Raw genomic sequence first — 27,195 nt, 5'->3', positions numbered from 1 at the left:
TTATCAGTGCTCCACTTCAAAGCAGGTAGGCTTCAACAACAGTCATTTACATCTCTTTGGAAAGCAAACTTCCTCCACGTCTGGTTTCTGGCTAATTTAACCCACATCTTGTCATCCAGTTGTTGTTTTGTGTTTTATGTTTTGTTTGCTATTTGCACTTGGCTTTATGCTTCTTTTGTAGCATAACATTCACAGATTCCATTTTATGTTGCTCATCTGTTATCGGTTTATATTTTGTATTTAATTATTTAGCTTTTCCTCTTTTTTGTTATTCCCAGTTTTTTTCAGGACTCTCCTCTCAGCTCAGTCTCCAGTAGTGACTGTGAGAGTGTGTCTGTCACCACATGTAGTCTGTCCAGCAGTGCTTACACAGCCAGGTAACCACTGACCCATTGTGAACGTCTGTGTCTGTACTGTGTGTGTGTGTGTGTGTGTGTGTGTGTGTGTGTGTGTGTGTGTGTGTGTGTTTCTTTCATACATCCCTATGTTACAGCTTATGGTCATACTATACTATAAACCTTTCCCATCAACATCTCTATTTCACTCATTACTCACTTTGAGATTGAAATCAACCACAACCCCTATAGTACGATGCATATTCGAGTACAGTACACAATATGTTGGTGAGCAGTGTTGTGTGTTGATAAGAATGACAATGAATGTGACAGTCCCTCCACCTGCCTCTCTCTCTCTCCATTCTCTGTCTCCGTCTCCCTTCACTGTATGTCTCCATCGCTCTCTCTCTCTCTGGCACGTGCGCTCCCCCTCTCTCCTCCAGCCCTGTCAGCAGTCTGACCACGAGCTCGGGGACGTCAGAGGATCTGGACCACCATGAGATCCAGATGGCCGCCAGGAACAAGATCCGCTCGCGCTTCCACAGCAGCAGTGACCTCATCCACCGCCTCTTCGTCTGCATATCGGGTATGTCTCTCTTTCAATCAATCAATCAAATGTATTTATAGAGCCCTTTTTACAACAGCAGTTGTCACAAAGTGCTTGTACAGAAACCAAGCCTAAAAATTCCAGAGAGCAACTAATGCAGATGTAGACGCACGATGGCTAGGAAAAACTCTCTACAAAGTCAAGAACCTAGGAAGAAACCTAGAGAGGAACCAGGCTCTGAGGGGTGGCCAGTCCTCTTCTGGCTGTGCCGGGTGGAGATTATAAGAGGACATGGCCAGTAAGGCCAGATCGTTCTTCAAGATGTTCAAACGTTCATAGAAGACCAGCAGGGTCAAATAAAAATCACAGTGGTTGTAGAGGGTGCAAGAGGTCAGTATGTCAGTTGGCTTTTCAGCCAAGCATTTAGAGGTCGAGACAGTATGTGGGGGTGGGTCCGGTGAACAGGTCAGGGTTCCATGGCCACAGGCAGAACAGCAGAAACTGGGTCAGCAGCACGACCTGGTGGACTAGGGACGGGGACAGCCAGGAGTCGTCAGGCCAGGTAGTCCTGAGGCATGGTCCTAGGGCTCAGGTCCTCCAGGAGGGGAGAGAGAGATGGGAGAATTAGAGCGGGCATATCTAAGATCACACAGGACACCAGATAAGATAGGAGAGTAACACCATATATAACAGACTGGCCCTAGCCCCCTGGCACATAGACTATTGCAGCATAGATACAGGAGACTGAGACAGGGTGGGTTGGGGGACACTGTGGCCCCACCCACTTTGGCAAAGCACAGCCCCCACACCACTAGGGATATCAGCAGACCACTAACTTACTACCTTGAGACAAGGCCGAGTATATCTCCCCACCGCACGAGCCAGAGGACAGGAAGGATGAAAGAGTGTGAGCAAGCCAGTGACTCAGACCCCGTAATAGGGTCAAAGGCAGAGAAACGCAGTGGAGATGGGGGATCTGGCCAGGCAGAGACAGCAAGGGTGGTTCGTCACTCCAGTGCCTTGCCATTCGCCTTCGCACCCCTGGGCCAGACTACACTCAATCATAGGACCTACTGAAGAGATGAGTCTTCAACAGCAGAAGTGTGACTTTTCTGAGAGATGAGTCTTCAGTAAAGACTTAAAGGTTGAGACTAGCTGTTTGCTTAGAAATTCTAGGAACAATAAAGAGGCCTGTGTCTTGTAACTGTAGCGTACGTGTAGGTATGTACGGCAGAACCAAATCGGCGAGATGGGTAGGAGCAATTCCATGTAATGGTTAGTAGTAAAGTCTTGAAATCATCCCTAACCTTAACAGGAAGCCAGTGTAGGGAGGCTAGCACTGGAGTATTATTATATTTTTGGGGGTTCTAGTCAAGATTCTAGCAGCCGTATTTAGAACTAGCTGAAGTTTATTTAGTGCCGTATCCGGGTAACCGGAGAGTAGAGCATTGCAGTAGTCTAATCTTGAAGTGACAAAAGCATGGATTAGCTTTTCTGCATCAAATTTGGACGTTTCTGATTTGTGCAATGTCACGAAGATAACATACGAAGCTGCTCTTGAAATATTTTTTATATGTACGTTGTAGGAGAGATCAGGGTCCAGAGTAACGCTGAGGTCCTTCACAGTTTTATTTGAGATGACTGTACAACCATCGAGATTCATTTTCAAATCTGACAGCAGATCTCTTTGTTTCGTGGGACCTAGAACCAATATCTCTGTTTTGTCTGAGTTTAAAAGTGAAACATTTGCCGCCATTCACTTCCTTATGACTGGAACACAGGCTTCCAGGGTAGGCAATTATGGAGTTTCACCATGTTTCATCGAAATGTACAGCTGTGTGTCATTTACATAGCAGTGAAAGTTGACATTGTGTTTCTGAATGACATCACCAAGAGGTTGTGTGTATATATAGAGAAAACAATAGAGGTCCTAGAACAGTTGGTGGTCTCTCTCTCGCTCTTTTTATTTTTATTTAACCTTTATTTAACAAGGTCAGTTAAGAACAAATTCTTATTCTACCCCGGCCAAACCTGGACGATGCTGGGCCAATTGTGCACCGCCATATGAGACTCCCAATCACGGCCGGATTGTGATACAGCCTGGAATCAAACCAGGGTCTGTAGTGATGCCTCTAGCACTGAGATACAGTGCCTTAGACCGCTGCGCCACTCGGTCTCTCTGAGGGCATGGCTCTATCTGTGCAAGTATATTACTCTCTCTCCAAGGGCATAGCTGTGGTTTGATGGGGTAAATCAGTCTATATGTTGCTCATGTTTTTGTTACTTTTGTTATTAATGCTTTGACTCTGAAATAAAATGAAAATGTACTTTTATTACTTTACCAATATGTACTACACTCAACTCCAATGGCTTTACACTGTATTCCACAATGCACTAGCCTACTTGGCTTTGCTCTTATCATATGCACCACAGTTGCACCACAGTTGCACGGTATCCTCTTTATGCCTAGCTTGCATGCCTCCAGTTCCGGTGGCATGCATGGAAACGTGTATCTTTCTCGTGGCTTTCTTTTGCAAAATAACTATGAATTAATGGACTTATTTATTCACCATCACATTAAGGTGTAGGACGTTCAATGTATTACATGGAAAAATAGCAGGTCTATTTTGCTCCAGAGAAGTAGCTCATTGTTCCCTCGTTGGCGCAGACGCTAGCCTAGCGTCTAAGAAACGTTAGTTAGCTAGCTATCAAGCTAGCCAGGTTTTCTTAGCAGCTTGTACACAGCCCTTTCGGCTAGGACAACGGATTGTCCCGGTAGTGTGACTGTTTGAATCCCTGCTGTTTTCATCTGCCTTGCGACCTGCCCTGTCTGGAACTGAGAGGAGTAACAGAGTAGCCTACGTTACTACCATGACAAAGACCAAAGCCGGTGGGAGTACCGTTGAGGGCAGTGGTGTCTCTCTATCACAGGTGAAGGATCTTTAAAAACTAACAAAAATTGTTCTACAAGCAGTTCTCACAACAACAACAAAATAGCTTCAAGTGTTGTGTCCAAATACTGGTGGAGTCAACTAATAAAAGAATGGACGATCTGACCAAAGAGGTCCAGGACCTGAAGAACAGTTAGCAGTTCTCCTAGTGTCAGCTCGATGAGTTTAAACAGGATAATGGCAAGATGACAGCAATCTGTAAGGCATTGAGAGAGGACATCAGTTCTGTATGTGAATCCATGATAACAATGATGGAGTAATCTGATTATCTCGAGGGACATTCAAGGCGGAACAACATTGTTGTGGACGGAATTGCAGAATCTCCACACGAGACCTGGACGGAGTCTGAGGACAAACTTGAGAGGAACGTACATCTTCCTCAACGAGGACTATCCTGAAGCTGTGCGCCAGAAGAGGAAAGAACTTATCCCAGCCATGAAAGCTGCCAAAGCGTGTGGGGACATTGCTTACATCCGCTATGACAGTCTCATTGTCCACCCTCCCTCCCAAAAGCCTGGAAGGGATGAGAGCCTGTAGGTTCGTAGCTTCAACCCCCAAGCACACACACACACACTTACACACACCAACTGATTGATTGGACTGCTGAATTATTCTTTTTATGAATTTTTTGCTTTGTTTGTTCTTTTCCATATTATGTCGATCTCTGATAAGCTAACCAGGAAAGGGCTAAAAATAGCCCATATTAATATTCACTGAGTGTACAAAACATTAGGAACACCTGCTCTTTCCATGACATAGACTGACCTGGTGAATCCAGGCGAAAGCTATGATCCCTTATTGATGTCACCTGTTAAATCCACTTCAATCAGTGTAAATGAAGGGAAGAAGACAGGTTAAATAAGGATCCCTGTGGAATGCTTTCGACACCTTGTAGAGTCCATGCCCCAATGCAAAAGGGGGTGCAACTCAATATTAGGAAGGTGTTCCTAATGTTTTGTACACTCTGCGTGTGTGTAGCCTTAGAAATAAGGTTAATCAATAACTTAACATCAGATAACATTCATATATTAGCCATCTCACTTATATAATTCCTTTTATGATACAGCGGTAGCAATACAAGGATATAACATCTACAGAAGGGACAGGAATGCCTATGGGGGAGGTGTTGCTGTATATATTAAAAACCATATCCCTGTAATGCTTAGACAAGATCTTATGTCAAGTGTTATTAAAACGTTGTGGTTGCAGGTTCACCTGTCATCTAAAGCCTATTATTTTACGGTGTAGCTATAGGCCACCAAGTGCTAACAGTCAGTATCTAGATAATGTCTGTGCAATGCTTAATAGTGTATATGCTGTAAACCGAAAGGTCTACTTTCTTGGGGATCTGAATATTGACTGGTTTTCATCAAGCTTGTCCGCTCATCAAGCTGTCCGCTCAAGATTACTAATCTGGTTCAGGTTATTAATTAACCTATCAGGGTGTTTACAAACGCTACATGAGTTATATCATCCACATGTATTGATCACATTTTTACTAATACTGTAGAACTTTGTTCTAAAGCTGTATCCGTACCCAGTGGATGCAGTGATCACAATATAGTGGTTATATCCAGGAAAACCCAGGTTACAAAAGCTGGTCCTAAAATACTGTATAAGAGATCATCAAAAATATTTTTCTGTGACTTTTATGTGGATTATATATATTTTTGTTGGTCTGATGTGATTGGAGCATCCAGATGCTGCACTTGATTAATTTATGAAATTGCTTGTTCTAATTATTGATAAACATGCACCTGTTAAGAAACGGACTGTTAGAACTGTTAAGGCTCCATGGATTGATTGAAGAATTGAAAAACTGTATAGTTGAAAGAGATGGGGAAAAATGAGTGGCTAATAAGTCTGGCTGCACATCTGACTGGCTGACTTATGTGACTAAACTCAACAAAAAGAAGAAGAAACTGTATTATGAAGCCAAGGCCAATAATATAAAGAATGATGTGAAAAAAACTTTTGAGTACTTTAAATGAAATGATGGGCAGTAAGACAAATTCAACTCCATCTGTCATCAAATCAGATGGCTTATTCATCACAAAACCATTTGATGTTGCCAATTATTTTAATGATTAGTTCAATGGCAAAGTGGGCAAATTTAGGCAGGAAATGCCAACAACGAACAGTGGGGCATCCTATTCATGCATAAAAATAAAAAATGAAAGAAAAGCATTGTAAGTTTGAATTTTGTAAAGTTAGTGTGGGAGAGGTGGAAAAAATTATAGATCAATAATGACAAACCTCCTGGCATTGACAACTTAGATGGAAAGCTACTGAGGATGGTAGCTGACTCTATAGCCACTCCAATATGTCATATCTTTAATCTGAGCCTAGAGGAAAGCGTTTGTCCTCAGGCCTGGAGGGAAGCAAAAGTCATTTCGCTATCCAAGAATGGTAAAGCGGCCTTTACTGGTTCTAACAGCCGACCCTATCAGCTTGCTGCCATCTCTTAGCAAACTGTTGGAGAAAATTGTGTTTGACCAAAAACAGCTTTTTCTCTGTAAACGAATTAACAACAGACTCTCAGCATGCTTATAGAGAAGGGCACTCAACATGTACTGCACTGACACAAATGACTGATTGGTTGAAAAACTTTTATAATAAGAAGATTATGGGAACTGTACTAGTAGATTTTAGTGCAGCCTTTGATGTTATTGACCATAACCTGTTGTTGAAATAAACGTATGTGTTATGGCTTTTTAACCTCTGCTATATCGTGGATTCAGAGCTATCTATCTAATAGAACACAGAGGGTTTTCTTTAATGGAAATGTCTCTAATGTTAAACATATAAAGTGTGATGTATCGCAGGGCAGCTCTCTTCTACTCTTTTCTATTTTTACCAATGACCTACCACTGGCATTAAACAAAGCCTATATGTCCATGTATGATGGTTCAACCCTATACGCGTCAGCAACCACAGCTAGTGAAATTACTGCAACCCTAAACAAAGAGTTGCAGTCAGTTTTAGAATGGGTGGCCAGTAATAAACTGGTCCTGAACATCTCTAAAATTAAGAGCATTGTATATGGTACAAGTCGTTTAAGTTCTAGACCTCAGCTGAATCTGGAAATGAATGGTGTGGCTGTTGCGCAAGTTGAGGAGACTAAATTACTTGAAGTTACCTTAGATTGTAAACTGTCATGATCAAAACATATTGATTCAATGGTTGTAAAGATGGGGAGAGGTCTGTCCGTAATAAAGAGATGCTCTGCTTTTTTGACACCACATTCCACAAAGCAAGTCCTGCAGGCTGTAGTTTTATCTTATCTTGATTATTGTCCAGTCGTGTGGTCAAGTGCTGCAAAGAAGTACCTAGTTAAGCTGCAGCTGGCCCAGAACAGAGTGGCATGTCTTGCTCTTCATTGTAATCAGAGGGCTAATATCAATGCTATGCATGCCAGTCTCTCTTGGCTAAGAGCTGGGGAACGACTGACTGCATCAATTCTTGTTTTTATAAGAAACATTAATGTGTTAGAAATTCCTAATTGTTTGCATAGTAACTTACACACAGCACTGACATACACACTTACCCCACCAGACATGCCACCTGGGGTCTTTAGAGTCCCCAGGTCAAATTCAAGGAAACGTACAGTATTATACAGAGACATGATTGCATGGAACTCATCTCATATAGCGCAAGTGAACAGCAAACCGGGTTTAAAAAACAAATAAACCTCACGGCACAACGCCTCTCCCCCATGTGACCTACTTCTGTGTATGTACTGACATGTATTTGTAACTGATAGATGTACACACACACTACATGTTCATGTTTTGAAATGCATGTGAATTGTAAAGTATTTTGTCAGTATTGTATTTTTCGTTATGTGTCGGACCCCAGTAAGACGAGCTTTCGCCATGAATAATAATCTCATTGGTTCCTCTTGACCCCTTGACCTCCAGGCGTTGCTGACCAGCTGCAGACAAACTATGCCGCAGACCTTCGGAGCATCCTGAAGACACTGTTTGAAGTCATGGCTACCTCTGAGCAGGGGGACAATGACAAACAGAAGGGTGAGGAACAGATACTTCTGTTCAGGTTTTTTGTCTTTACATCAGGTGTCTTAGTGTAGTTCTCCCAGTGTGTTTGTCTGTGATGCTCATGGTAATGTTAATTGTAATGACATGGCTGTGCTCTGTGTGGCGCAGCATGTCCAGGGCTGCGCAGTGCTGTGCTGGAGGACTGTTCTCTCTGTCAGGAGACCATCTCCTCCTCGGAGCTGGCAGCCAAGGCCCTGGAGGGACAGTTCGAAGGTCAGCACCTCCCTTTTCTCCTTAAACACATACACACATGACATGCATGCACGCAGTGTGACACACAAATAAACAAGCAGCACTATTAATGTGCCCCTGCTTTTTCCCTGTAGATCCCCCAGACTGGGTTCCTGATGAGGAATGTGACTCCTGCATCGCCTGTAAGGCCCCCTTCACTGTCATCCGCAGGAAGCACCACTGTAGGAGCTGTGGCAAGGTAACAAAGAATGCCTGAACAGATCTTTAGAATTGTCTATACTACATCAAATAAATGAATAACAATCAAATATACCTTGTTTGTTCTATGTGTCATTTTAGATCTTCTGCTCTCGCTGCTCCTCCCACTCAGCCCCGTTACCGCGGTATGGCCAGGTGAAGGCCGTCAGGGTGTGTACACACTGCTACATGTTCCACGTCACACCGTTCTACAGCGACAAGACTGGCATCTGACCCCTGCTGTACCAACAGATTCCCCCACCTCCCTCCCTCTACAGGAGCATATCCAGGGGATATGAGGCTATATTCAAATTAAATCCCCAATACACAGAGCAACCTTATCAATCATCTTCATCACACTGCACAGCAAGGCAAGGCTTTGGAATAAGGAGGACATGGATGAGAGAGCAGAGAGATGGAACGAGGTCAGATGTGGAGGCACATAAACTATGATTAGACCCTTTCTGTTGTTTTTGAGATACTGCTGCTGCCTGAAAGGGAACCAAAGGGCCTAATGCTATGCTGTCCTCCTCCTCTGACTCACTGATGCCTGTCTGCCTATCTATAGAAATGCCTGTCTGCCTAACTGGAAATAGGGTTTTGAACAGGCTACTCCGGACCAGTCCAGTGCTTTAGGAACAGCTTCTGGGGCTGTTGGCAGCTGAAAAGAGAGAGAAAGACTTTTCTGTTTTATTGCTTGTGTATAAAAAAGGCCTTCTGACATCATGTCCTATGCTTTAGCGGGCTTCCCACACTTGTGCCAGAGCTCTCACAGGGCTCCGATTTACTTTAAAGAATGTAAGTCATAATAAACATGTAAATAAGGATAATTATGTTGATAGGGATGATGATCTCCGCACAACTGATTTCGCTTGTTTGGCCGCAATGGCTCTAAAGGTTTTAATTTTAGTTTGTCATGTAATTACTGATGCTGTAAGGATGAGGAGGGAAAATCAATCCTCATCAGGCTACCTATCAGCGAAGCAAAACAATTTAAAAGAGATTTTATGTATCGATTCCTCCCACATAAATGTGGCTTATTTGGCGATGCTTTTAACAGCAATTAATTTGTGATATAATTTCATGACATGGGATTTTGATTTTATCGACTGTGTCTCAAAGGACACAAAAGATTAGCTGGCCTTTTATAACAATGTGGGCTGTGCCCATTGCTCTTACAGTCACAAAATGGATTTAATTTGTAATGCTTTATCTCATTTCCTACCCATCCCATTTTTAACCTGTAACTCCTCAACATCTGAGATTGACATGGTCACATCAGTCACTCTCTCAGGCATTTAATGCCCTCTAGTGGAGAGAGACTTTAACCTTCTACCACACATCAGCACCTATATTATGTGATTGTTAGAATCATGGAGTGCATATCACCCACTATTTAGAGGTTTTTGAGGCCTGTCTCCCATCAGTTGGTCAAGGCAGCTTGGTTTCCTTCTGATTGTGCAATATAGTTTTTTCCCCCTCTGTGTATATTGTTGCCAAACACATTTATCTTAAGTATATTTTAACTCCCAGTGGTCACACTAATAGCACACTCTTCTAGACAAGATTCACTAGAACAGAGACAAACCTCTCCGACTACACTGAGGTCATTGGTGTACATTATCATGATCTAGGTTACATGCCAGCTGCTGCTGTTGTTGCAGAAACATATGTGATCTGTAGTGAAATCAGTTAGAATATGTTACAGATAGTAAGTTGTTTAAATTTAAACTAGACTGTTTTGTTCATCCTTACCTGGTTATATATTGTCGCCATACCTCTCTGCACAAAGTGCTACTATTCCCAGTAGATAACCACTTCTACTGTTACATCATGATTTCGTCCTTCTCCCTCTAGTCATTTCTGATGTGGAGGGGAAGCTTCACCATCTGGGTTACAATGGAGAATGAGTTAGAGTTGATGTAGATAGAGGAATGGCCAATCTGACATAACTGGCTCAAACAACCATGGCCTTCTACGCTTCAAGGCCGCACCAGTTATATCAAATCTGCCCTGATTTATAAAGCTAATTCTCAGGCTTTATCTTGTCTAGATCACTCACTACTTCTACATGTTTTATTTGTATTGAGGAAAATATAAAGACACTTTTAAGATTACATCATTTTTATTTTATAAACAAAATGAAGTTATGTCAATCTATAAATCTATTACAACTTTTTCATTATGGTGCAGTAATTCAAGGACTGCATATCCTATTACTTCAGAGCTTGTTCTTATTTTGTAAAGGCTAGCATATTTCAATACTAAGAGCCATGTGAAACATTTGGAAAAACTTTGAAACAAGTTATTTCGTTTTAAATGTCATGTAAATTAAAATTAAATGACTTTTTCCTTTGAATAAGTATTTACCCTAATTTCTGTGTTGTACTACTATGCATGCATGTTCATCACATTCTCTCAGGCAGTTGTGACATTTATGTAAACTCATCATTGACATGGTCTTGACTCTTGGGTGTACATAGCATCAATCACTCAGAACGTGATCCAAAGGGATTTCATGTCATTTGAGCATGCTTCCGCCTATTTCTACCATTTATATTCTTAAAATCTGATTTTAAACCTAATCTCAACCTTAACCTTAACAACACTGCTAACCTTATGCCTAACCCTAACCTTAAATTAAGACCAAAAAAGTACATGTTTGTTTCATGAATTTCTATGATATATGGCTGTGGAAACTAGTGCGAACCCTACAAACGCCATTTGGCCGGAGCGATGTGGATGGGTAGCCAGTCAAATGCTTCCCTGCCTCTTGGCCTCTTGTCACGTTCCCAGGTGAGATACATCCCAGTCCCACTGGGTGGCAGCACCTATTCATTTGATACAGCATTGGCTTGTATCTGACTGATACATGCAGCTTTTTCTTCAGTCTGTTATCCATAGTACATTAATGTAAATCACCCCTAACAATTAAATGTTTACAATTATTCTTCAGGGGATGTGATAAGCATTGCTGAAAACATATGTAGATCTTATTAGACACACTATGACCAGTATGATGGGTCTACTGTCTGTTCTTCTGGGGGTAGGATAAAGTTGCCTTTAAATACCGATCTAAGGTCGGTGTAGTATTTTTCCCCCTAATGGTCAAGGTCAGGATTTGGGTAGGAAAAACGTATCCTTGATCTGTTACAGGGGTGACTCTTGGCAATTTAAATTGAGGCATATACCATTTTAATAAATTACTCGTGTGATCTAGGCTATTGGATTATGATAGTGAGAAAGAAAGAGTTAATTTTGATTTACCCAGCCCTAGTATGTGATTGGTCAAAAGTTGAGAGCTGGGATGGCCAACTCTCTGCACTCTGTAATTATGGTAGTGGATGTGAAGTAGAGTCCACTGTAAACACCAGTTGGATACCGACTTTAAAAACGATCTAATATTTCCAGTTTGTCGAAGTTAATGCAACATTTTAATGGATACCCATGTGTGATTAATGGACTCATTTGATTGTATGCTTCGTCTGATTTAAGCTTTTCCATTTCATAGACCGATCTACAGGCAGTCAGCGATCATTCTAGTGGTGTTAGAGAGCGGTCGATGAAATCGGCCACTAATAAATAAATGGAGACTGTGCGGACTTCTATGAGAATGGGTTACCCGTTTTCTGTGAAGAGGCTGATACGAGGTTAACTTCATTTACTTTAAACTTCAGGTATGTAATTCAGAATTAACATTGTTGTGCACTGCATATGACCTTGTTCATACGATTATATTGTTCGCAATAGTTCATATAAATATTTTTTACATTTACTGGTAAAATAAGACATGGCTACGTATTATTAATAATTGATTGCTTACAGGTATATGCATGTAATTACTATTAAATTAATTTGCCATGATGTGGAATTTTTAGATAGGCTATGTATGGACTATGGTAGAATGTTATAGACAGTAATTCATGAACGCATATGGTGACAATTATACAATATAATACAGCTGTGTTTCAGATAAGAAATATTCATTTTACTTGTACTATTTTTCAGAGGGGGCAATCTGTGAGAGCAGTATAATTTAAATGAGTGCACCATATTGACCACAGATATTTATTGAAAATAATAGATAAATATACTAACACAAAGGCTAGATATGTTATTTTATCGATCCAGCCCATGATTATTTATTTTATTAGAAATGTGTGTATCTGCTCTATGCATTTTCATTTATAAGAGAAAGCCTCATGCATTTCAGTTCCACCATGGCAAAAGACAACAGCCATGACACATAACTGTGTGTCTGACTTGAAGGACATATGGAAATTCAAAGCAGAGCATATGCTGTAGCTTTGCCATATCATCTAATGAGGCAAACTGCTTTTCCCTGGAGGTGGATGTGAGTTCTGCAGTGTGCAGTTACAGAATCTGGAAGGCCTGAGTGTTATTATTTTTTTGACCATATGTCTTTTAGAATTGGGGGAACATGAAGTTGTCTAAGGTCAGGATGGGAGTCCTCAAGATCATGCTGCTCATCGTTGAGTCCATTCTGTTGTCTGACTGTGCAAGGGGTGAGTAATACATCTTTAGGATATTTCTTTTCATTAACGTAACTTAACTTCACACTGGTTGAATCAATGTTGTTTCCACATCATTTCAATACAATTACGTTGAACCAATGTGGAATACAAGTTGAATTGACACCAGTGCCCAGTGGGTTTCATTCTTGCTTTCTTACCTACACAGTAGTGTCCAATCGTTTTAGTGAAATATTAGCAGATAAATTGGTTAGTCTAAGTTAGGTTGACTGCTGTTGCTTTTTGTTTACATTAAGAAAATCTCAGTTGGCTCTAACTTCTTCACACTGAGAAGTAAGAGAGTGGAAAAAGTAGAAAAAACTCTAAACAGAACCCAAAATCAACAGTGGGGAAGTAGAGAGAAAGCCCCCCCCATGTGATCTTTTCAGTCAAGGCCATATGTGTGTGTGTGACTGTGTGTACATTCACCACAGCTAAGCCAAACAAACACATCCATCAGCTTCCCAGGGTGAAAGAACACAAGTCAGGGAAAGAGTCCAGCTCTCCCGGGGTTGGTCCAGGGACCGTACTGTCTCAGCATCACGTCTCTCTGTGTGTGTGTATGCGTGTGTATGACCATGACCAGTGCTATTGCTTTGATTCAGGGTCAGAAAATTGCCTGCATTGATTGAGGATGTTAGACAAATGCAGAACGCATAGTATAATTATGCGTATAGTTTCCACAATATCACCTGTCATCAATGGCTGAAAATATCCAGAACAGCTCAGTAGAGTTTGAAAGTCAAATGTCGCAAAATAAAATAAATCACCTTTTCAATTTGACAGCTTTGAAGCTTTCACACAAACTTTTAGCGTGTTCTCCAGCCTCTCGCTGTGGGAAACCAGACATCCTGTTCCACGCCTCTCTCCTCATTCTTAAACTCAGTATGGCAGCAACTGGAAGTGGCATCTCAAAAGTACTACCTACATGTGGCTAACAGGGCATTGCAATACGGGGCAGGTGGGGGCCTGTGAGGGCCGCTGGTGATTTGGATGTGGGCAGATTACATCTGTGGGCCTGCAGACAATGCCTCATTCACAGCAGGACAGACGAGCCTTCACGACGCAGATAAAGCAAAAATAAACAAGACGTGGAGGTTAAATAAGATTAGACAGGAAATTATATCTGTTTACAGATGTACAGATGTCAAAGGAAGGAGAAAACCAACCGGGGAAACAGACTGCAGAGAGAAAAACGAGACATCCTAATCTGTATGTACGGTGGCCTGCACTGATTTTATCACATAAAAAAATAGGAATATGTAGTCTGTTTTTCATACTTTATTTCTGAAAGTGATTGTAGATGGGTCCAAAACAGATACAAATATTTACTGTTGGCAAACAGTCCCAGAAAAAATATTTAGTAATGCTCCTCTCTGAAATATGCTCAGTTTTAAGTGGCCAAATTGGAATATGTAATTTAGTTAATTAAATGAAATAATTTAGTTAAATTAAATCATCTATTGGGCTTTTATAGGATTATTTTAATTGTCAGGTATACAGGACTGCAGGGTGAAATGAAGTCTCCAGAAGTTGATAGAAAAGTGCCCGTAGTCTACTGGATAATCCCTTAGATGGAATGATGTCACAGCAAGCTCCCAGTTATGACACAATGTGATCCCAGAGTAACAACTTCACTGTTTGATATCCTATGAAATAAATGGTTTTGATTACAGATGTGGTTTTGTAGAGACTGTCTTGGCTGTAAAACTGTCCCTGTAAAAGTTAACAGGCTATGATAGCATCATTGACAAATGCAAATGAAATTATGAAGGAGACTATCCTTTTGAGTTACGTGTGAAGTCAAAATAACATATTGGAAGTGTTTAGTGGTTTCATCTGGTAATTATATGATCACCTTCTGTACTTTTACATTTTAAACTTGGGTTAAGTTCAACTTAAAGGATAGAGTGATAATGATCTTGCTGCTGTCAGTCACCATGCAATATCTGGTCATTTATCTCACTACGCAAGCCAGGCCCAGTCCTCCATTGTGCTCTGATTCATGAAACTTGCTCAGGACTGATTCCTTGAACCCCCTTGGACACCCCCTACCCCCTCCCCTCATGTTCCCCCCAGCAGCTGTAGGAGGTGCTCAGTGATGTGTCCCAGCAGAGCTTCTAATGTGGTGACAGGACTGGGGACCACTGTGGTATAGTAACTGTGGAATGCAGCAGCAGCCGGGACATATGGACCTGCTGTGTGTTCTGCAGGCCTGCTCGGTGAGAATGAGAGAATACAGGGTGTCCCTAGTACTTACAGTGGGGAAAAAAAGTATTTAGTCAGCCACCAATTGTGCAAGTTCTCCCACTTAAAAAGATGAGAGAGGCCTGTAATTTTCATCATAGGTACACGTCAACTATGACAGACAAAATGAGAAATAAAATCCAGAAAATCACATTGTAGGATTTTTAATGAATTTATTTGCAAATTATGGTGGAAAAAAAGTATTTGGTCAATAACAAAAGTTTCTCAATACTTTGTTATATACCCTTTGTTGGCAATGACACAGGTCAAACGTTTTCTGTAAGTCTTCACAAGGTTTTCACACACTGTTGCTGGTATTTTGGCCCATTCCTCCATGCAGATCTCCTCTAGAGCAGTGATGTTTTGGGGCTGTCGCTGGGCAACACGGACTTTCAACTCCCTCCAAAGATTTTCTATGGGGTTGAGATCTGGAGACTGGCTAGGCCACTCCAGGACCTTGAAATGCTTCTTACGAAGCCACTCCTTCGTTGCCCGGGCGGTGTGTTTGGGATCATTGTCATGCTGAAAGACCCAGCCACGTTTCATCTTCAATGCCCTTGCTGATGGAAGGAGGTTTTCACTCAAAATCTCACGATACATGGCCCCATTCATTCTTTCCTTTACACGGATCAGTCGTCCTGGTCCCTTTGCAGAAAAACAGCCCCAAAGCATGATGTTTCCACCCCCATGCTTCACAGTAGGTATGGTGTTCTTTGGATGCAACTCAGCATTCTTTGTCCTCCAAACACGACGAGTTGAGTTTTTACCAAAAAGTTATATTTTGGTTTCATCTGACCATAGGACATGTACTGGCTTAAGCAGGGGGACACGTCTGGCACTGCAGGATTTGAGTCCCTGGCGGCGTAGTGTGTTACTGATGGTAGGCTTTGCAGGTCATTCACTAGGTCCCCCCGTGTGGTTCTGGGATTTTTGCTCACCGTTCTTGTGATCATTTTGACCCCACGGGGTGAGATCTTGCGTGGAGCCCCAGATCGAGGGAGATTATCAGTGGTCTTGTATGTCTTCCATTTCCTAATAATTGCTCCCACAGTTGATTTCTTCAAACCAAGCTGCTTACCTATTGCAGATTCAGTCTTCCCAGCCTGGTGCAGGTCTACAATTTTGTTTCTGGTGTCCTTTGACAGCTCTTTGGTCTTGGCCATAGTGGAGTTTGGAGTGTGACTGTTTGAGGTTGTGGACAGGTGTCTTTTATACTGCTAACAAGTTCAAACAGGTGCCATTAATACAGGTAACGAGTGGAGGACAGAGGAGCCTCTTAAAGACGAAGTTACAGGTCTGTGAGAGCCAGAAATCTTGCTTGTTTGTAGGTGACCAAATACTTATTTTCCACCATAATTTGCAAATAAATTCATAAAAAATCCTACAATGTGATTTTCTGGATTTTTTTCTTCTCAATTTGTCTGTCATAGTTGACGTGTACCTATGATGAAAATTACAGGCCTATCTCATCTTTTTAAGTGGGAGAACTTGCACAATTGGTGGCTGACTAAATACTCCCCCCACTGTACCAACACACACACACACACACACACATACTCTGAAATGATTACCTGTCTCTTTTTGGAAACAGAATTTACAAAGTGTGTATTTCTTTGTAGGAGAGGCCTGTGATTTTTGAGTCAGTATACTGTATCGACATGTCACAAGTAGCATATTATCTTGACATTAAAGTTTTTAACATCAGACAAATGTTTACTCATCTACACCTCCTTAGCCATCGGGAGAAATTTAGAGCATACTAACTGCTCTGCTCTGCAAGTGTTTTGGAAAATATACATTTTATGGAAGAGTGACATCATGGTTTTATAACAAGGTACTATGAGATAAATTGTATGCCATGGGCCTTTAAAATCACAAGGCCATTTGGCTCCCAGACAGTTTTCCATTTCCGTAATGAGACTAGTTTCCCAGTAACCAAATACTCCAAACTCCTCTTATTTTTTAAATATGGCCCAAATAGTAAGAAGGTAATGACACAGCTGGAGAAACAGAGGGAGAATGGACAGAGGTGAGAGAGAGGGGGGAGGTCTAGGCAGTACTGTAAAATCTTTGCCATGTGTTTGAGTAGTCCCCTCTGAAAACACTTGATTTAGAAATGACAAACAAAATCAATGTTATCTTACTATCAGATTCGCCAATGAAGTACCAGAACTGAAAAAGAGCGTATTCATCATAAAACCACCAACACCCACAGACACACACAACTCAGTGGTGTCCGACTGATTGACATGCCACCTCTGAACTCTGCGGGCTGCTATGCTTCCCCAAGCCAATTTATGACCAAACAACAACCACTGCTCTCTCACCATCCCCTTTACACATGTCTCCCTTCTCTCTCTCCCAGTCCTTCTCTCTGCATTTCCTCCCGTTTATTACCAGTGTAAAGCCAGAGGAAGTGAATTAAGTTAATGTGCTGTCGTTAAAACAAGGCATGGAGCTGACCTTTACTCCCACCCACCCTCTCTCAGCTCCCCAATAGCCCCTATTTACTGAGTCTGGGTCCATTTGCAGAGAACAATGGGTGGATTATTATATGCACTGGTCCCCCCGGTTGGACATGGCAGCAGTAATTCATTTAAAACACTCTTCATCCCTGTAGACTGGGGCGATTTGCCGTCTATTAGAGTGTACTGCAAACCAAGGACTTGTTTTACTGAGGGTCTGCGATTTAGAGGTGCGTGAGGAGGAGTTATGAGAGGGAGCTACACTCAGGGGTTTGTGTATAAGTGTGTGTATACGTACAGTAACCTTCGGAAAGTATTCAGACCCCTTGACTTTTTCCACATTTTGTTACGTTACAGCCTTATTCTAAAATGGATTATTTATTTATTTTTTAACTCTACACACAATACCCCATAATGACAAAGCGAAAACAGGTTATTAGAAATGTTTGCAAATGTATTACAAATTTAAAACAAAAATGGGTTATTTATTTACATAAGTATTCAGACCCACGAAATTGAGCTCAGGTGCATCCTGTTTCCATTGATCATCCTTGAGATGTTTCTACAACTTGATTGGAGTCCACCTGTGGTAAATTAAATTGATTGGACATTATTTGGAAAGGCACACACCTGTCTATATAAGGTCCCACAGTTGACAGTGCATGTCAGAGCAAAAACCAAGTCATGAGGTCGAAGAAAATATCCGTAGAGCTCAGAGACAGGATTGTGTCGAGGCACAGATGTGGGGAAGGGTACCAAAACATTTCTGCAGCGTTGAAGGTCCACCAGAACACAGTGGTCTCCATCATTCTTAAATGGAAGAAGTTTGGAACCACCAAGACTCTTGCTAGAGCTGGCCGCCCGGCCAAACTGATCAATCGGTGAAGAAGGGCTTTGGTCAGGGAGGTGACCAAGAACCCGATGGTCACGCTGACAGAGCTCTAGAGTTCCTCTGTGGAGATTGGAGAACCTTCCAGAAGGACAACCATCTCTGTAGCACTCCACCAATCAGGCCTTTATGGTAGAGTGGCTAGATGGAATCCACTCCTCAGTAAAAGGCACGACAGCCCGCTTGGAGTTTGCCAAAAGGCACCTAAAGGACTCTCAGATCATGAGAAACAAGATTCTCTGGTCTGATGAAACCAAGATTGAACTCTTTGGCCTGAATGCCAAGCGTCACCTGGCAGCATCATGCTGTGGGGATGTTTTTCAGCGGCAGGGACTGGGAGACTAGTCAGGATCGAGAGAAAGATGAATGGAGCAAAGTACAGAAAGATCCTTGATGAAAACCTGCTACAGAGCGCTCAGGACCTCAGACTGGGGCGAAGGTTCACCTTCCAACAGGACAATGACCCTAAGCACACAGCCAAGACAACGCAGGAGTGGCTTCAGGACAAGTCTCTGAATGTCCTTGAGTGGCCCAGCCAGAGCCCAGACTTAAACCTGATCGAACATCTCTGGAGAGACCTGAAAATAGCTGTGCAGCAACGCTCCCCATCCAACCTGACAGAGCTTGAGAGGATCTGCAGAGAAGAATGGGAGAAACTCCCCAAATACAGGTGTGCCAAGCTTGTAGCGTCATACCCAAGAAGACTCGAGGCTGTAATCACTGCTGAAGGTGCTTCAACCAAGTACTGAGTAAATGGTCTGAATACTTATGTAAATGTTCAGTTGTTTATTTTTAATAACTTAGCAAAAATTTATAGAAATCTGTTTTTGCTTTGTTATTATGGGGTATTGTGTGTAGATTGATGATGGGGGAGGGGGGGGACTATTTAATCAATTTTAGAATAAGGCTGTAACCTAACAAAATGTGGAAAAAGTCAAGGGGTCTGAATACTTTCCGAAGGCACTGTATGTGTGTGTGTTTTATTAAGCATGGGGCAATTGCTCTGTGTCTACTGTGTCTACGATTACTACAATAACAAATACACCTGCATCTATCATTACTACCGCCACACACTGCTGCTCCTGGCAAATCTATGGAAGGGAGAGGAAGTCTAGGAAGGGACCTGAAAGAGGAAGGTGTCAGACTTCACCCCAAAGAGAGGAGAGAAAGGAAGGGGCTGTACGTGGTGATGAGGAAAGCTGTGATAAGTAGCCATAATGGAGGTCAATTGTTCTCTACTTTAGTGGGCCATAATCTGTGTGAGCAACACTGCCAGCTTTGACTGAGCCTAATGGGCACTCAAATTAGCATTCTGATGGAATCTCAACTATTTACACATTGTCTGCTTCCATTCACTGTTGTCATGCTCAGCTGTATGGAAAGGGGGAGAATAAAGTGTGAATAGGATTGTTTATAATCTGCCAGTCATATGAAGTTTTGTCTATGTAGGCCTACTGCGATCATGAGTTTGTTTGGCCAGTTGGCTCCGGGTGGCTGTGTCCCCTCTGAGTAAATGGGGTGATAGACAGACACATGGATTAATGGTGCCCTACTTAACCCACAAGGATCTCATAGAATCCTTTACAATGGGCCAGAGAGCTGGTCTGATTGACATGTCATCATTCAAATGGTAATCACCTGCATGTGTTTTTGGTTTTATTGTTTGAGATGAACAATATACAATACATTAGATTAAATATTGGAACTATTGAGGGATATCTTAAAGCTGCAATATGTACCTTTTTGGGCAACCTGACCAAATGCACATCGATATGTGAGTTATAGATCTGTCATTCTCATTGAAAGCAAGTCTATGAAGCGTTCTATGTGCGCTATTTCTATGATTCCCGTTCTAAAGTTTAGTTTTTTCGTCTTTCACTTTCGGTTTTGTATGCCAGCTTCAAACAGCTGGGGAAAAAAATGTGTTTATGGAAAATATATTTCACAGCGGATTAGATGGTAAAATTATACTTTACACAATGACTGCTTTTTTTAATGTCTCACAAACTGAAAATAGGCAAACTATTCGAATTTTAGCATCCAAGAAATGGCAGAGCGATTTCTGCATATTGCACCTTTAAATCCTGCACCCCACCTGTCTCCAAGCTGTTATGTAATGTCATAGTATCACTATAACAAACAATAAGAGGTCCAAGCTCCAGCTGCATATATCCCTGTAGCTCTGGAGGGCAGGGCTGCTGTGTTACACTCTTGGACAGAGAGATGGGCCGTAGTCGTTGGGACGGAGCCCGGAGGTGGGGCTTAGGGGCCGCCCTGTTGGACCCTTACAAGTGACCTTACAAGAACATTTCAGCTACGCAGTGGGAAGTGTTTATCTTACGCAACCTCTTCTTTCTCAGCCTCTCTGGCCCCCTCCTCTCTCCTCTCCTCTATATTTTCTCTTTTCTTTCGAGCAGCGGAGAGCAGCCGAGACCCCCCCACCCCTCTGTGCTTCACAGCTGTTCTCTCAGTCACTTAATAAATGAAACGTTGAGAATCTGAAGCCCACTCCTCTCACTGCTCAACAGGAGACTGTCAGTCTTGTTTTCCTGTAGATGTTAGCGTGTGGATTTATGCTGAGGCCTGGGTCTATATGCAGCTGTACACAAGGAAGATGTCAGCGCTCCAACCCTCCCTCTCTTTCCCCCCCTTCCATGCCCATTTACTTTCTCCCTTTCTTTAGGCAAGTAAAATGCGCATTGTGCTCTATGATAGAATAAGGGGATGTTTTAAACAGTATCTTGCTCATCTTGTACTCTTGTATGTTGAGCTTGCCACAACCTTTAGTTGATGTTTTATTTTCTCCTATCATCAGTTATCAGAATTTCAAATCACTGGCATATCTGTTGCAAATGTTTCTCTCCTCTCTGAGGTATTCATTGGAAATCAACAGCAGTACTGACTCCTTCCCCCCTCCAACCTCTCCCCTGCCTCCCTTTCCATGCGTTTTGTTCTGCAGTTAAAAGGTTGATTGAAAGTTATGGTGGCAACAGCACTGCCTGGCTGGGTCTGAAGAAAGCAGAGCCAAGGGATGGCTGGGATAACGAGGCCTCCACAGCCACCACCATAACCCCCTGCTCTGATCAACATCCCCCTCTGCCCCCCTGATGGGCATCAATGAGACCCCACATGACTTTCTGCCTTTTCACTCAGAATTCTCACTGTTTTTCTTTGGGAATTATTTTATAGAATTCGTAAGTTCTATTCTGAATGCACTGTATGTCAAACGCAATAGGCATTGTGTAGGATAGCCTTTGGGAATTGGGGAATGTTGTTGTAGTATGTCAGAAATTGAGTTCTGATGGTGGAGACTGTGGGAGTGGAACCCTACTGCTGTAATTGGGTTGACATTCTTTATTTTCAACATCGATCATCACTTTCAGGATCCAAAAGTAAGGAACCCTTTTTTACGTGAACTTTATATACATAAGGGACCCACAGATCCAAAGCCATAGATTAATGGTTTACGATGAATGGAAAAATATGTCCCACTTTAACTTGAAGATTTAAGGAGACTGGGGACAGGAGAGTGAAAATGGTTCAGAAGCTGAAAGTATGATCTGTCATATTTTATAGTTGGGCTACTGCTGCCCCAGTCTGGAGTTCTGCACCCTGCAGTGAAACTGATTTGATTTCCTCATGCACAGGGATGTGAGTTTGGGCTCTGGCTCCAGCTTTGCGCCAGGATGCACTTGGGGTGGGGGAAGGGGGACTAGCATACACATGGAGATTCAAGGATATTTTGAAGGATTCCTTCCAGGCTTAAATTTACCATTAGCTGACTTTGTTGTACTGGTGTGTGTTTTCTGTGTCCGTCTGGACAGTATATCTAAGTTAGCTACTGTTTCGCGTAGCACATTCACTTTGCAAATGTATGTCTGCAGGTCACTTTGGTAAAGGGACTGTGTGACTCCATGTGTGAGGTTGGTGAATGAAGGAGACAGAGCGAATAAAGAGAGAGAGAGAGACATACAGACTGGCAAACAGAGATGGATAGAGCGGAGTGACCTTTTTGGGTCGGACTTGTAAGGTGAACCGGTAAAGCGGGGAACAAATTGTCACTGTGAAAGGTCGGGTACCTCCTGGTAATGACAGGCACAACAACTCCACAATGACAGATTGATTCCAGACAATATTCCTGGATTGTCAAAAGGCCCCATGGCTGCCAACTCCCCCACCCCCTCTGTCTGTCTCGCTCCCCTTCACCATCTCCCTCTGTCTCGTCTCGGTCTCCCCCCCGTTCTTCCTCTCCTACCCCTCTCTGTCTTCCCTCTGATCTCTGATACAGACTCAGACACACACTGCAGGTGCCGCTGATGACAGCATGTCTTAGTGAAATCAGCCTTGTTTACTAGACAGGCCTAGTGCTTAGTGGCCAGTGAACTTGTAGTCTTCTAGTATATATACTGATCTTTAACTCTATATGGCTCTCCGGAAGTTGACTTGTTGATAAAGCAGGAGGACTATGACCTAACCAACAGGCCCAATCAGTTGACTGCAGATTAAATAGTGTTGGCCATGCTTGAGATCCACATTGGAATGCAGAGGAGGAGGAGGGGGGTGCAAGGAGTGGTAGAGTACACAGACAGAGACACCCTCACTGTTGACTGTCATGGCCCATGAAGCACCAGCGAATACAAACCCCTGCAGCTAGCGAAGGGAAGAGAGCAGGCAGACTGATTTCTGAGGAGGAAGGAGTATTAGTTAAACCCTAATCTAGTGAGGGGTTTAATCTTTAACCCACTGTGGTACAGTATATGAGGTAGACAGACTGACGTGCAAATGACCTCCAAAACTGTGTGTGCTTTGCTTCTCTTCAATCGTATGATAAGGATAGCAAGAAACAGGTGCACATATTCCCTCTACTGTCCCCCCATACAAGCAAGAGGAGCGAGAGATCAGAGGTTTTTAGGTTTTATTGTGTCATATGCCCAGACCAGTCCAGGCTGAGTCCAGATCAGTCCAGGGTAGGGTGCAGGGAGCAGGGTGTAAGATTGTTGAGATTCCTGGTTATTGCCGCCTGGACTCTCCTAATCCCCTTCACTCCCTCCAAATCTCCTCTACCGAATGCCTACAAGCTCTGTGCTAAAGGAGGCCTCACTGCCATTTACATTTACACTTTAGTCATTTAGCAGACGCTCTTATCCAGAGCGACTTACAGTTAGTGAGTGCATACATTTTCATACTGGCCCCCCGTGGGAATCGAACCCACAACCCTGGCGTTGCAAGCGCCATGCTCTACCAACTGAGCTACACGGGGCCCATAAGGGACCCACAGATCTTAGCCTCTGCTCTCTGCCACTCTCTAAATCAACCTCTCTCTTTCTTTAACCTTCACCCTACTCCTCTCTTTCTTTAACCTTCACCCTACTCCTCTCTTTCTTTAACCTTCACCCTACTCCTCTCTTTCTAACTTTCTCTTCCTTTCTCTCTCTCCCTCTTTAACACCCCCTCTGTGACCCTATATAAAAAATAAAAAAATAAAAAAATATATGCCATTTAGCAGACGCTTTTATCCAAAGCGACTTACAGTCATGCGTGCATACATTTTTGTGTATGGGTGGTCCCGGGGATCGAACCCACTACCTTGGCGTTACAAGCGCCGTGCTCTACCAGCTGAGCTACAGAGGACCACTATCTTTACCCATCTCTTGCCCATCTCTTGCCCTTATCCCCCTCCCTTCCGCTCTCTCCTTCCCTCTCTCCTGATTAGTGCCCCTAAGCACACACTCTGCTCCTGTATGTGCACCATGCCATGGCCTAATGGAGTGCGATAAAGCTACATGACAGACAAGGCCTTTACACACACTCAGATGAGCAGCAAACCAATGCCCATACACAAATGTGCTCTCTGTTACATTACAGATATTCAGTACAACAACAACAACGTATGGCAATGTGCAAAGGGGTTGGCATTTCAATTTGTTCCGGCACTCAATGCATGCTTTTTCAAATTCACCAGTTAAAAGCTATATAGCACCAATTATTTTGTATTGATACATGGTTCACATGAATTGCTACAGTCACTCAGAGAGGGTGACAAAGTGGATATGCGATGATGATGTCCAGTGGTCCTGTGGTTGTTGCAGCACGGACTCCAGCATACATACACACACTCTCTCTTCCCTCAGCAGGAGCTGGGGCTGGTAGAAGGTATTCAAGCCTAATGAAATATAGCAGCTCAGAGTTCAAAGGCTCCACAGTAGGGGCTGTTAGGGGTAGGCCGCGTGATGGAGATGTTTCCAGAAGCATTATGACGCTTTATGAGTCATTTCTGCCTTTCTTCCTGTTCATTTGATGGAGCCTGCAGGAGCCCGTTGTTCTGCATGGGGCCATTAGGAGAGGAAGCAGAGGCAGATCCACTGGTGTTTGTCGTAATCACTGTCAGAACCAGCTTCCTCTCAGCTTTGAAGTGGCAGCAGTTATATTTCAATTAATTAACATTGATAACGTAGATTGGCAGAAGCATCTCATTCTTTTTCCATCTCTCTTGTTCACTGCCTCCCTCTCTTTCTCTCCTTTGCACTTTCTCTCCATGGTCTCATGTCACCCAATCGCTCTTACTCTCTTGCCATTCCCACAACTGTAGCCATGGCTATTCAGCCCACATCAGATGGTGCCAAAGAAAGCCTCATTGTCCCCCCTGGTCTGGTCTGGTCTTACCCTGCTCTTATCTATTGATTGGAAAGGCGAGAGGAGAAAATAAAAGGTATTGATTACCAGACGAGGTGAAGTTGTTGGGCAGGACGTCTGAGGTGGTAAGAAAAGACTGTATTCTTTACCCTCCGCTGCCCAACTGCTGTCAGAGCACCCTCTCTCCCTATGTCTCTCTCTCTCTCTCCCTCTGTCCTCCCCCTTTTACCCTATCACTGTCCCCCTCCTCCGCCTCTATTCTTGACTCGCCAGGATGGCTCTTTCTTAGTGATTTTTATCTGTGCTTGTGAAATGTATAGCCCGGCGCAGCAGTAGTCTCAGAACAGAAGCTGTGGCCTTTCACACACTCCCCACGCCATGGTGGCTGCCTCACCTTTCCACTCTACTCAACCTCTCAAGTCTCAAGTAAAGTCTCTGGTCCTGGGTTCGGTTTCTTGTTTTCATGTATTTTTTTTCTTTCACATCCACCTTTCTATCTCCTCCTGTTTTGTCTGGCTTTGACAGACTATTTGTGGGTAACATGCTATCCCACTGGTTCTCTTTTGCCATCCATTCTGTTTTGTTGTAATATTATCGTTTGCCTGAGGTTTTAAGAGATGCACAGTAGGATGATGTTTCCCTGGAACCACAGGTTCCATTAAACACTGATTTCCTAACTGATGCCGCTGGGCAGTTAGTGAAGACTGATGCCTGCCTCTGTCTGGAGACTGGTAGGCTTCACTACGGAAACAGAAAAGCAGTACTGAGGACTTCTCACTCACTGGTGGGACTAGAAGTTGCACTGATCCAGATCAAGAGTGGTTTGTTACTTCCAAATGGTTAAAGCTAGGATTGGTGAGAGTAAAGCTGGATCAGTGTTGCTGAACAATGTCTTGCTAGAGCAAAAATATTTGATCTCATCCAAATTTCTGTCAATGGTTCATGGTTTTGGCATTGGTACTGTTAGAAATGAGAGAAAACATGGGTTCTCTGGTGAGATGGAGAGGAAATAATTTTGAGTGTGTGAGTTACATGCAAACCACACCGGCCATGTTGTGTGCGCGAGCCTTGCAAAATAAATGTACACATACATGTTATTCAATAATTTCCCCTACACCGCTAGCGTGCGTGAACGAGCATCTGCATAGCCAAGCGCTAAAATAGAACTTGGTTCTATTTTAGAAGCTTCACAAGTCCCCTATTGCATATCAGGAAGATACAAACTCATGTGGTTGTTTGAAAAACGAACGAGGAGATATTAATCAAAGATAACTAACTAGGTTTCCCTTTTTATCTGTGAATTAATCATCGGAAGTAGAGAAACACATGATTTTTATATGATCCGGGTCAAAATTCTACAAAGAACCAGCTAAAAAGGGGACCATATATGCGTGATCAGGTAAAATAACAACCCAATCAATGTTCATCTCCCAGGGCAAACTGCTAGCAACAGCTATCTAGCTTAATGTTCATGTGTGTTTAGAGCTGTCCCCAAATTAATATAGTTGGCTCACAGTTGTTTTTTGTATTTTAACCTGGGTGTCATGTTTAAGTCTGGTGGGGATCATAGAGATAGATGGAGGACTCTAGTAGGACTCTAGTGCCAAAAGCCTGTTTTAGCATGGGCTGCGCCATTGAGGACTTTCACCATTTTTAAGTAGTCAACTGGGTGGGACTTCCTATAGACGGGTTGGCTGACAACGTCACGAAAATGATGCGAAAGCATCGATGATGAAGGCTGTGTGGTGTTATGATTCTGAACGGTCAAATAGCTAGCAACAATGACAAGAAGCTGCCATGTGGGGAATCATATATGTCTCATTTCAGCTAGTTGTGTATTGTTATTGATACCATGTCTTGTTTTGAGGTGTTTTGACTCATGTCATGTCTATGCTAATATGGCTAAAATTCGTTATCTAGCTAACCAACAACTGTAATGATGTGTTTGAGAGACAACAAGTGCTCATTGTGCAAATGTATTTATGTTTAAAATAAACATTCTGAGATTTAAATATAGTTTACATGTTTTCAACAATCTGAGCTAACCAGTCTGTTTTGCCCCATAGTTGGGCACATGTCGGTTTTGTTGCTCATATAGTTTCACAAACA

General features: G+C 42.7%; 2 protein-coding genes across 4 annotated transcripts in view; both read left to right on the top strand.

Moving 5' to 3' along the window:
• Positions 1 to 10,676, top strand: part of LOC121539337 (lateral signaling target protein 2 homolog) — a 56,675-nt gene extending 45,999 nt beyond the window's left edge. The window contains exons 9-14 of one of the 2 annotated variants that reach the window (XM_041847749.2): positions 279 to 377; positions 779 to 921; positions 7,754 to 7,864; positions 8,000 to 8,104; positions 8,218 to 8,321; positions 8,423 to 10,676. In XM_041847749.2, the coding sequence (XP_041703683.2) occupies positions 279 to 377; positions 779 to 921; positions 7,754 to 7,864; positions 8,000 to 8,104; positions 8,218 to 8,321; positions 8,423 to 8,554 (694 nt within the window). In that variant the 3' untranslated portion in view covers positions 8,555 to 10,676. The remainder of the gene's footprint in view (positions 1 to 278; positions 378 to 778; positions 922 to 7,753; positions 7,865 to 7,999; positions 8,105 to 8,217; positions 8,322 to 8,422) is intronic. The other variant, XM_041847750.2, reaches the window with a different exon arrangement.
• Positions 10,677 to 11,670: 994 nt separating this feature from the next.
• Positions 11,671 to 27,195, top strand: part of LOC121539339 (fibroblast growth factor receptor-like 1) — a 59,071-nt gene continuing 43,546 nt past the window's right edge. For both annotated transcript variants that reach the window (XM_041847757.2, XM_041847756.2), the window contains exons 1-2: positions 11,671 to 11,997; positions 12,750 to 12,846. In XM_041847757.2, coding sequence (XP_041703691.1) covers positions 12,762 to 12,846 — 85 coding nt within the window. In that variant the 5' untranslated portion in view covers positions 11,671 to 11,997; positions 12,750 to 12,761. The remainder of the gene's footprint in view (positions 11,998 to 12,749; positions 12,847 to 27,195) is intronic.

This window comes from Coregonus clupeaformis, chromosome 25 (assembly GCF_020615455.1).
Source record: "Coregonus clupeaformis isolate EN_2021a chromosome 25, ASM2061545v1, whole genome shotgun sequence".
NCBI lineage: Eukaryota > Metazoa > Chordata > Actinopteri > Salmoniformes > Salmonidae > Coregonus > Coregonus clupeaformis.
This window is presented reverse-complemented; position numbering and strand designations above follow the sequence as displayed.